Source organism: Cyanistes caeruleus, chromosome 7 (assembly GCF_971803275.1).
Source record: "Cyanistes caeruleus chromosome 7, bCyaCae1.hap1.1, whole genome shotgun sequence".
Lineage (NCBI taxonomy): Eukaryota > Metazoa > Chordata > Aves > Passeriformes > Paridae > Cyanistes > Cyanistes caeruleus.
This window is the reverse complement of record NC_141707.1, coordinates 11,568,102-11,580,112: the sequence shown is the minus strand read 5'-3', so window position 1 is coordinate 11,580,112 and position 12,011 is coordinate 11,568,102. Positions and strand designations below refer to the sequence as shown.

At 38.7% G+C, this 12,011-nt stretch overlaps 1 protein-coding gene across 38 annotated transcripts in view; it reads right to left on the bottom strand.

The window, feature by feature from the left end:
* Positions 1 to 12,011, bottom strand: part of MYO1B (myosin IB) — a 136,381-nt gene that overhangs the window by 36,444 nt on the left and 87,926 nt on the right. For all 38 annotated transcript variants that reach the window (XM_086898478.1, XM_086898473.1, XM_086898479.1 and 35 more), the window contains 6 exons: positions 5,313 to 5,411; positions 4,844 to 4,947; positions 3,817 to 3,964; positions 3,026 to 3,144; positions 2,220 to 2,306; positions 1,820 to 1,885 (listed from right to left, as the gene is read on the bottom strand). In XM_086898478.1, coding sequence (XP_086754604.1) covers positions 1,820 to 1,885; positions 2,220 to 2,306; positions 3,026 to 3,144; positions 3,817 to 3,964; positions 4,844 to 4,947; positions 5,313 to 5,411 — 623 coding nt within the window. The remainder of the gene's footprint in view (positions 1 to 1,819; positions 1,886 to 2,219; positions 2,307 to 3,025; positions 3,145 to 3,816; positions 3,965 to 4,843; positions 4,948 to 5,312; positions 5,412 to 12,011) is intronic.

Here is a 12,011-nt window from a genome sequence, read left to right as displayed (position 1 = left end):
TGATTTATAATTAGATGGATATGTTACTGTCATTAGCTACACCTCAGCTAATATTCTTGAATGTTATAAATGTATCACACAGCAAAACACTCTAAATTCCACTGTATTTGTTATGCTATAAATCTTAATACAGTATTAAATTTTCCTTGCCTTATGTGGCTGCATAGTATCAAAATTTTATTTATTGATTAGTTGCTTTAATATAAATAAATTTAAACAATAATTCAATTATTTCTGTGATGCTGAACACCAAGCTGCTTGGCTACTATGCTTACCACAGGTCTTAACTCATGAGAGAGAGTCGCACCTTGTATGAATATACTGATGGATTTGGTCCTCAAGTCACAAGGCAAGACCCTCCCCACCTTTTCCAGGAAAACCAACACTTGGCATTTAAAGGAGTGAACAGTAACTACCCTCATTATTTTTAAGTTTTCAAGAAAGCCACGCTGTAATTCAATGTGACAGATAAGTGAAAAGAGCCCTGGGGTTTTTTTTCATTTTTCTCCTGCACTCAGCCACTTACTTATGACCTTCTAAGATGCTGAATGTAGAAAAGATGAAAATTACGTGTGAGAAACAGCCTGGTCTCTGGACAAACACAGCCCTTCAGCTGGCTCATGTGCTGGTGCAAGCTTCTGTCTCCCACCTCCCTGTGCATGTCGAACCTAACCAAACACAGGGCAGCCAGAATAAACAAGCCCTGCCTGAGGAGGATGCCAGCAGCACCATCCCAGTGCCAGCTTCCTACAAGCTGCTCCAAGGAGCGCCTCTCAACAGATGTGGCACCAAGATGCCCGCTCAGCCACCTGACCTCCTGCACGGTATTTTCATAAATATGCTCTTGTGTTTAATGCAAACAACACAAGGGCTCAGCAAGCCCTTGGGGCAACTCTCAGCCTTCCTTGTCCTCTTCACAGAGCTACTCTGATTTGCACATGGTTGGATGCTTTGCTTCTGCAATGAAACTTACACCACCCTCACATAAACAATTACTCTTTTCTGGATTATTCCCATTTTCCACACAGCTTAAACACCCTCCCCAGATTTCTAAGAGGGATGTAGGGAAGTGGGTCAGGACTGCATGTTTTCTACTGATTTTTTTTTTCTCCTCAGATGAGTTTCTAGTTTAAACACATACAGATTCCAACCAAGATCTATAAATCTCTTAACAAAAACTGTCAGAACAAGATTTATGAAAATGCTCTACCCCTGGTGCTCTCTAACCCAATTAAAAACTCCTCACAGATTGTTTTGTTTCAAGATACCACCAGTCTAAAAATACTATTGTAAACAAACAGCAGTGAGACACAGATCTTTAGCTAGGAATAGGTACAGAGTATTTATCTAAGTGAATTGAGATGAAATGCAATATAAGTCCTTGTTTAATTTCGACAGGAAAAAAAATGTATAGTTTTTGTTGGGTGGTTGATTTTTTCCTTCCCCTCTCAGGATACACAGCTTGTTCAAAGACATCCACAAAATGCCTCAGGGCAGAAATGACAGTGCCAGAGTTTCTCCTATGCTCAGAATGTATGTCACAACAAAATATATTTAGTTTATCCATCATAAATATTTATTTATCTATGGTGCAAAAGCACAAGTTTGACTTTCATAATTTTTTGTTTCAATTGCCAGACATGTTAAGCCATCTCTCTCTGGCTTACTCTTCTAGTGTGTTTTTTGTTTTGTTCTGTTTTTATCAGGCATGACACACTTGAGTCAAATCACATATATTCCGATTACAAATTTATGAACAACTCTGTTAAGCTTTAATAACAGTTCTCTCACTAAATGGTTGCCATTATAAAGGTCTTACCTCAAAAATTTCAAAGCCATAGATGTCCAACACCCCCATTACCTTCTTTCTCACTTTTGTTTGTGCCTTAAACAAAATTAAACATTGAATCATTCATCTGCACATTGCATACTTGGGATGCAAGAAAATGCATGTATCTCATAAGTAGACTGTCAAATACTGTAAAACTAAAATATCAAGTATGATTTCCCAAAATACACTTAATGTGAATATATTTATAAGCTTAAAGAGCAGAGAGCAATTTGTTGAGCTGTGATATGGTTATTTGTGTGTAACAGTGTACAGCCGGGAGAAATTAAATTTGCAAATACAGTTTTACTGTCCACTTTAATTTAAAGGATTTCTATAGATTTATTTTTTTTTTTTATGATTTTTTTTTCCAAGCACAAAACAACAATACCTTAATGCTCTCATTAATCCTGGTAACAAGCCAGGAGAACAGCCGACTGTATAAATTCTTAGCCAGAGCATCACGGGCATAATAAGCCTAAAGAGAAGAAAGAAGAAAAACGTTATAAACTTTTTATAAATGTTTTATAAAAAAACATTTTCCTGCTGCTGGCATGTCTTAAAGGTGCTATGAACTGAGTAAAACCAGCACAGGGAGCACTTGCTCTGCCGTCTTGGCCACAGGCTGGTTGGAAGAGCATCCACAACCAGGGCACTCCAGCTGGATTCCTGCTCTTCCAGCTGCCCACTGAAGACTCACATCCCCCCCATCCCAATCCCAGGCAAAGGGACAGGAGCAGCTGCAGCTGCAGAAGCCACGTTCCTGCTAGCCTGAGCTGATGAGACACAGGTGGCAACCAGCCTGGCTCTGCAGCATTACGGGGAGATGAATTCACACTGGCAGAAAAGGTTTTTCAGCAGCCCGGGGCCTACAACTCACATAGAATTACATTTCCTAAATGGAAACAGTCTGCCACAGCACTTGCAACGTGTGCTTTGTGCAGGACTGCTTGGTTTTTCATTCTCTGCAACATTTGCCTATCCCTCATCTTTTGGAGGTAATTCACACACAAAACCCAAGCACCCCGTATCTCTTAACATTTAGAAACCACAGAACAAAAAACACACTTATGCTTGTGATTTATTCAGTGCAGCCTTTTAGCTGTAGTTTTTATCAGGGTAGTTATGATTCAGTCATGCAGAATAAAATTGCTATTTAAAATTATTCTTGCCTTTTAAATCAGGACCTCTTTTTACCTGAGCCACATTTAGTGTTGTTGAAACTTTCTCTTGTTTGGCCTCAACTGTTCGGAAGCTGAAAGCTCTCTCCAGTACAGATTGGTCTATACCTGTCAACTCACAGATTTCCTTGAGTTCTAGCAAGAAAAAGCAAAGTGTAAATACAATGAACCCTTTCTTATTATTGCCTCTTCTTCCCCAAAACTACCAGCTTTTAAAAAGTGTGATATTCCCCCAAAATGCTCTGGAACAGAAGTGTTCCCCTTTCGCACTCTCTCCCCACCACCCCTGCCAAGCAAAGTTTTTAAAAATATGCAGAAAGCAAGGAAACAGAGCTACTGGTTTTGAAAGCACTTTATATCCACTTATTTTTGAGAAGAAACTTTCCCTCCATTTATGGCAGACTATTTTTCATAATGAAAATCTTTCAGATGAAAATGAACTTTCAAAATACATCAGCTGCAAAAATATCACCAAATGAATCTGACACTAAAGACAGAGATACTGCAAAAGAACAAAAATCCTACACTGCAGAAAAAAGAAGCAGCCACATAAAGGCACGGGACCATTTAACATTATAGAATAAAGTGCTAATAAAGTGGGGGAAAAAAAAAAATAATAATTTTTGGAATTTCAAACAGAATGATTGAAATTGCCCAGAATGCAGCCCATAGCTGCCTGAGGGTGAGCTCTGGAAACAAGCTAATTTAATTCATATGTAAGGATATTGTATGTCTGCAGAAACAACAAAATTAATAATGACTTCAGACAAATTAGTGGCTTTCCTCCCATCACTAATCTCATCTTACCATTTTTATCTTTGATTTTACTTTCATCTAGGCCATTTGCACGAGATTCAGGCTTAAATTCGATATTTCCCAATTTCAGAACGGCTGCCACTACTTCAAAAACCGACTGTGTTTCATGATCCATAAACCCAACAATCTGCATTGCATTCTGGAAAGGGGACAAATAAAATTATAAGATAAAAGCATCTACATTTAAACAGATCATACTTGAAAAATTCCCCATTTATCTGCCTTAATTACAAATGGTTTATGAACACTTCTGCTACTGAAAGTACATGCTATAATTAGTGTGCTAAGTAAGGTTTTTAATACACAGGAGGTGTGAAAATGGAGCTGGCATTCAGTCCAGTCCATTCCTAGGACTCATTCAATATTTGGGTTTCTGAAACGCTGTACTCTTTTTAGCCACTTAATTTCGTTTGTAACCCAGCCCAATTTTTCCCAGTCAAATGAACAGGTACTCCTGTCTTTTAAGAGCAGTCACTTTTAGAATCCATATTTGCATACACTGGGTAACAAGGTCCTGTATTCATCTTGTTCCTGAGTACAACCAAACAAAAACATGACAGCAAATCATCTTGAGAATCATCCCAGTCCTCTTTCTCTTTCCTCTTGGACAGCATCACCTAGTCCCTAGGGCTCAGTCACTGTTGTCCTAAGCCACTACAAAATATAACTTCTCCCAGGATCTGACCAAAGCATCTGGGCCTTTTTTTACCTCTTCTTTTGCTTTCTTTTTGCTTGTTTGTTTGAGGGAGGTTTTTTTGGGTTTTTTTTAATTCTTTTTTTTTTTTTTTTGTCCTTTTTGTATTCCTATAAGAATAAGAATTCCTACTCCAGAAACTTGACCCTATTTCCTAGCTGTATCTATGTTTCCCTGTGCAAACACACTCTATCCAAGCATAAAGAGTGCTAGCACTCAGAAAAGATGGCCCTCCCAGCCCAGCCCTGCATGAGCAGACAGACCAAGGGCCATAAGAATCTTGCAGTGCTGTTGAGTGCACAACCAGCCCCTGCTCCTTCTTACCCTGACTGTTCTGAAGTTTGAAGCATCATCCACTCCATTCACTCTGGCAGAATCAAGGCCCAGGTAGTTGTATCTGCTGAAGTCCCTCTCCAGCTTGAGTTTGCCTAACAAATCAAATAAAAATGTCATTAGTAATAGCACTCTTGTTGGTAGCAATTTTATCCCAGAATCAGTATTGTCAGGAATAGTTTGTTATTACTGGATGTTCTTCAAGGATCTTCTAATTGTTGGCCTTCTGAATCAGAACAGGTTTTTAAATTTGTTTAAAATACATTGCTAAGCCAATTCTGACTCAGGTATCTGGATAATATCAAAGCATATGTGGACTTCGCATATTACCAATGACATTACCATCAATAATTTGAAAAATGAGGCCATATCACACTTCCCACAAAAGATTATGTATGTGGAATAGTCATTAAATACAAAGAAAACTCATATCTGAACATGGCACAAGAGCAATACTTACAGAGAAACTCTTCTGATGCACCAGACAGGATCTGATAGAAAATGTGGAAGTTTCTTTCACCCCTTGGCTGCTTCACAACACGAGACTTCTCTAGCAGATCTAAACAAACAAATAAAAATCTCACAGGTCAGGGGCAGACTGCTGGAGCAGAACCCTTTAAAATGTATATAACCCTCCATCATTTCCTACTTCATTGCTTTATGTCACCATCAGCAAACCAGAAGATGGTTGGTATGAACCTTATCCTAGTATATCATGCACCTGAAGTATTTCTTTGAGCTAGGGGCAAGCCCAGTGCTCTGGTAAAGGCTGCAGTCTATGAGTGGCAAAGAGAATTCAGGTCAAGGAGGCAATGTGCTCCAAAAATGTTAACTGATTTACAGTACCACGACCAAATTAAGATTTGGAGAGGATAACTCTGTGGGTGAAAGTTTGAAGAGAGGCAAAATGTTACCAGGCTAAGTGCATGAATGATGGGTAAATGAAAAGGAGAGACCTAATAAAGAAAGCATTTAAACCAAACAATCTTGAAGCATTTTGTGATCCTCAGGTGTATCAGACTATGAAATAATTCCCAGTGGGGCTGACAGAAGCTGGTATACTTAAAGCAAAAAGGAAAAGCAGCACTTTGAAAAGCATCACTGCACTGATGGAGTAGCTTGACAGGAAGACTGCTCTCAGTGACAGACACATTCCTAAGCCTTGCCCACGAGGGCAGGAATCCAGGCAGGCAGCATAAGCAGACTGACTTGTAACACCTTTCAACCACTTCAGACTCAACATCATATTTACCACAGAGGTGATAATTCAAAGCTTGTTCAGCCTGCACTGCACTGGAAGGCTGTGGTTCACAGCACTCCAGAAGGAAGAGGAATGCAATAAGAGAACAATGTAGACAGGTATCAGTGTGACCTGCTGGTTTTGTACAAAACTTATGGGTTTTTTCTTCTTTTCTCACTAGCACAACTACATTTTTCCAGATAGCAAACACATAATTCCCATGTGCTTCTCTTAAGCTACATATATTCAGTGACATGGAGACAGGGACATTCAATGCCTCATTCCAAGCACACAGCAAAGGAGCTTGTGTAATTTTGTGGGTTGAAGTTACTTTAGAGCCTTCAGAAGGGTCTTTATTTCCTATTCCATGAGAAGGGAGGTAATTGCAGTGGGCAGCACAGGCACTGTATTTCTGCCTGTAGCCAGCAGAAATAGGAATGCATCTGCACTCCTCTGTTCATGGAGGGATCCCTGGGACAGATCCACCCTGCTCTGGCTAAGACCTACACAAGTCTTCCCAGTCCCTCCTCCTAAACCTCCCTTGCTAAACTGCAGCAAGTCAGGTTCAAAATTTACTTTCTGCTCCAATAATTAGCCAGTGACACCACTGACAAAATTCAGACAGTATTATTAATCTTGATTGGCTAATAGTAGGACAAGTTCCAAATATTTATAGGCTGAGAGAGGCTGATCCCCCCATCCAGGTGTTAATATTTGGGCTGGGAAAGGCAAGGTGAGCAGCAGGCAGTTCAGAGCTGTGCTGGCTGTGACGGTTCTCCAGGCAAGTGTTGGAACAGATCGCAGCCAAATTTAATCTCAAAAAAATAAACAACTTCAGCTCCCACAGTGGCTACACACACTCCAGGAAATGGCTGTATTCTCAAAGGATATTGAAGCAATGTGGTTTGGCTTATTTGGGTTTAAAAATATTCTACCTATAAATTTACTCAAATGCTGTCATAAAAGCCCAGCTACACATCCTGGCAAAATGTTGTATGTAAGCCTTCTAATTATATGCATGCCTTCAGCAGATTTAAAAAACAGGTTCCTGAATGTATGTAAAATTAGTTATGTTTAGGAGGATAATTGTTTTTTTCACCAGTTTTTCTTATTTATGTACTTTTAGAAGCAGCAAAGTTATGCAATTCACAGTTTTCAAAAGACCTAACTTTGCCTATTCTGTCAGCCTTCATAATGGAGGAAAAAAGCAGTCACTGTCAGAAAATCAGGTATTTTCCCTAACAAAGCAGCTGCTGCCAATTCTTTTTCAAATCTGTGTTCATTGGGGTTTTTTTCCCTTTTCTTTCTGTTCACATGCAGAGTGAAATCAGACTTGTAGGACAGATCCAGACCATCTGCCCACTTCTTCAGAAAATTTCTTCCCTCTGTTTGCCCTAATTAGCATTTTAATGAATCGACCACATATATTTTTCTTATTGCACCCACTCACTGCACTGCCAGTAGCTTTTGTGTTAACCCCAGCCCAATTGCCAGGTCTGTGGCTCCAGCACTCAGAAGAAAGACAAAGCTGCACCTCCAACTGCTGCACGTGGCCCCTCGGTGATGGTGTTGACAGTGGAATGTGTGCACAGATGGTGCTCATCTATGTGAAAATCCACAGAACCAAAGACCCCCAAACTCTCTCTGCATTGCATTTTGCTACATGGTCAATGTGAATTATGTATAGGGACTGCCCAGAATTGTCAGGAGAGCACATACAGAACTACGTATGGTGTGCTTATGGGTTAGGAATTGTTACTGCATTATCCAACAGTGCTTCTGCTGCAACGGGAGTGTTTCACTTGTTGCATGCACCAAAGCAACAGGAAAAATTAAATTGCCTTGGAAAAGTTCAACCTTGGAAACATTTCTGTCAGAACACCCATCAATTCAGATAACTCAAAATCTAGCTACAGGCCTCAGGTCCTGAAGATTTTTTTATTATTCCTAGATATCATGGTTTAAATACAAGAGATCTGTGTAAGCACTCTGCTAAACAATTTGACTTAACATAAAAGGAAGAAAAAATAAAAGATTCTGAATACTTCTGCAAAGTAACGCATAACTTTACACAATTTATTTTGGTTACTTGACCCATGAACTCGAGTGATGCAGAAAAATTTAGGATATTTGTATTTCTCTAAATATACTAGAAATGAAATCAACATTCAAGAAAGGAGTAAGTAACCAGTAAAACAAAAAAAAAATGGCACTACCTTGGTACATTCTAAATCATCCAGAAGTTTATTTTAGTCATACTCTCTTCAGCTGGCCATGACCAAGGAGCCTTTTAGCTGCTCAGCCAAAGTTACATGTTCTAGTCACATCAGCTTATTTCTACAGCCATGTTACATTTTCTCTTTTCCTACCTTGATTATCTAGCTCTCATCAAAAAAAAGTCACTGAATTAAAAAGTCACTGATTAAAAAGTTTCTCCTTAACTTTTCCCTATTATTCCCACCAAGTTCATAGTAATGTTCTCTTGGATAAACTGATCCATAATTGTGTCAGAAACTACTAAATGGGCAGTATGAGCATTGACAATGACTACATAATTTTAAGTGTTAAATCCTCATTGCTCAAGTGAAGAATGATGTTGAAAAATGAGCTAATCAAAATGTTTAATACAGTTTGTAGTTTGTTTTCTCAAACTCTTCCTAGTTTAGGCAAAACCATTGCCTAAATGGTAGCAAACGTGCTAAGAGGAACACCAAGGGAGATGTTGCAACAAGTGAAGATTTAAAACAGAAACAAAAAGAAAATCAACAAGAATGGGTATCTCTTCCCATAATGTCTAATTGTCCAGCTTGTGCAATATTTCCCTAAGCAAAGGAGCTTTCCAACAGCTCATAACATAACAACTCAGGCCGTAGATTTCTCAGTAAGTGAGTAATTACTTTTGATTTTTAAAATGAACAAACAAGCTGTAAAAAAGAATAAATTGCAAAGTTATCACTTTTCTAGCTTTAAAAAAAAATTGTTGCCTTAGATAAACATCATAGATTTCTTTCATACTGTTGTTGGAAAAGATGGCAAAACAGGGCCCTTTTTTAATCTCCTGTTATTTGGATTTTAAAGATACTTTGATGATTGAAAATGGCTTTTCCAGATCAGGCATTGCATATCCTTTACTTCCCAACCTGCACCAATGTTGTCTCCTAGTTAATCATTACATCACTGAAGGGCTTTGGCAGACTAGGAAAGATCATCTAATGCTAAAATCCAGGTACTTTTCAGCAGGAAATTCCAGGTGAAACATGAAAATTTAAGACTTACAGAAATTCTGGGAAAGATATTGGAAGATCCATGCTTTTCAAAAGGTCTAAATTATTTTAAGTGTGAAACATTTTGAGTGTGAAACATTTTGTACTGTGCAAAACCCCTTCAGCCATCAAATTTAGTGTACACAAAACTAATGAATCAAGTGTGCACACAAACACTGCCTTAAGTATGAAATAGATGCAACATCTGTGGACAAAGAGTCATATTTTAGAGCTGAAAAAAGCTGTTGCAATTAGCACCTATTACTTCAAAACCAAATGCACCTATTTTTATATATGTGTTAGTCTGTAATTACAGGTGGAAAAGAAACTACCATTCTCTTCTCTCTCACCCTCACTAAAAAAGTAGTTATAATAAATGGAAAACTAAGAAGAGTATTGACCTTTTCTGTAATTTATTTCCACAATATTACACCCAACTGAAAGCAACACTCCAACACTGACTTTACTCATAAGTGCTCTGGGAAAAAAAAGCCCTCTGAGTGCACAAGTGCTGACAGGACTGTCCACTGCAACAGAGCAAATATACCTCAGACCCGATTCAGAGAGAGAAAATGAAAATGCCATTTTCCTGTTTGCAGGTGCCCTGTAAAGCAGCAGCACACCTTTAAGCAGGGACTGATGTTTGCTGCTCAGCAGTGATGGGATGCCTACAGTCCCAGGTGCCAACACACCAAGGGTCTCAGGTTCAGCAATGCCCACAGGAGTAGTTTGGGTTTCCTAAGCCCAGGCACATGAAACAGGTCACCTGTGAATGGATGTGCTGGCTGGCAGCTGGCACCAGGACCCAGCACCTTACGTGGGCTCCAGCATCTCCCACCCATTAGGAAAACGAGCTGGGATCTTCACAGAAAGCTTACAAAAAGGCAGGACAAACAGCTCGGGCTTACAGCACACCTCAGCCAGCCTTCTTCACCCTCCTACTCACCCCCACACCTGCAACAAATGTTGCCTTGAACTCTAAGGGGAAAAAAAATCCTGACTGAAGAAAATACTTAAAGTTTGCATAAATCACAATCATTTCAAATTCTCTATTCCTAATTTCTTTTCATGACTGTTCATGATGATGTAGCAGTATATCAATTTCCTTGGAGACCAGCACAGTTGGAAGATCTGAGCTGCCATGCAATGTAGATGAAATGAGACTGCACAGATTTTACACTGTTCAAACACAACATTATCTTCACTTTGGGTACATAGCAGTTCTGAATTTATAGATGCCACAAATCCCTTCCAGTTCATTATTTCCATTTTGATTTTACTCAAAAGGTTTACCCTTCTGTTTATGGCACATTAAACATTTAGGATCTGTCAGCTGGACATTCCCACTGTCTGCAAACTGCACAGGCAGAAAAGCAGTGTGCTCTGTCATGATAATTTCACCCTCTAACTCCATCCTATGCCAGGTTCTCTCCTCGGTTAACCCCTCTCATTAAGAAGCAGGAGCTCACTGAAGGGCAGCAGGATGTTTGGAAATGTTTGGAAATCGAGCTTGTCAGAAAACTACTGACATTTAACTAAAGAATTATGATGTCATCCTCACATCACAGACAGTCAGAAATCAAAGAATATTTATTAACATTTTCATAATCATACCTTCCCTTTTAAGGATAGGAAACTTCAGCACTACTTGACTTCATGTTTGATGATTTAGGAAGACATATCCTGATTTTGATTTAAACCACAGTAAATTCTGAGGGGTGTAGAAGAATTTAGGCCCCCAATATCTTCAGAATGATGATGCCTCTCAGAAGAAGAAATGTTTGTGTTGCAATGCAATGCTGCAGATTTGTGGAAAAGATCTAAGGCAGCACAACCAAATTGCTTTGAAAATGCAGAGAACTTAAAATCTCTTTTAAAGAGAGATGGATGCACTACCAAATTTTGCAAACATTTAATCAAAGATGAGCTATATTAACGTGCTGCTACAGGAACTCAATATTTGCCTGTGACAGACCCTGCCAAGGATGAGGCATTTCATAGTTCAAAAAGTAACATCTTTTCCAGAACAGGGCTTACACATCAGGTCTTTATTCTTAAATTGACATTAATCTCCTTGCTATTAGATATTTATTACATGTGACAAGACAGAAAGAATGCCTAAAATAGGCATATTTTAGATAGGTCCAAAAATATGTCTGCCCTTTGATACATATGTCATCACATCATTACAATTACATGTAATGTTATAATTACACCATGCAGAGATTTATGGGGCAGATAAACTACAGAGCAACTATTTGGATCATCTTTTGATATGACACAATATTTTAATTACATGACTCAGTGCTGTACTTTCAAAGACAGACTGTTAAATGTCCACTCTCACAAAGGAGGGTTCATTTTTATGTATCTATTTTGAATGTGAAATAAAAAGAAACAAATAACAGCCATTTAGAACCTTTTTCTTCATATTTAATTATTATTAATATATTATGTTTGTCCTGTAATTTTGTCAACTGCCAAATGTCAAAGCTCATTGATAGCCATAAACACTTATATAAAGACTAATTTGAGTTTCAAGATCTACTCTGTCACAAAAATCGGGCTCTTCAGGCACAGTTCCAAAAGGTGACCTGGTCCAGAAAAAATGTCTGCCCTCTGAAAAAAGCCAAAACCTACATTTATGTGCAACATT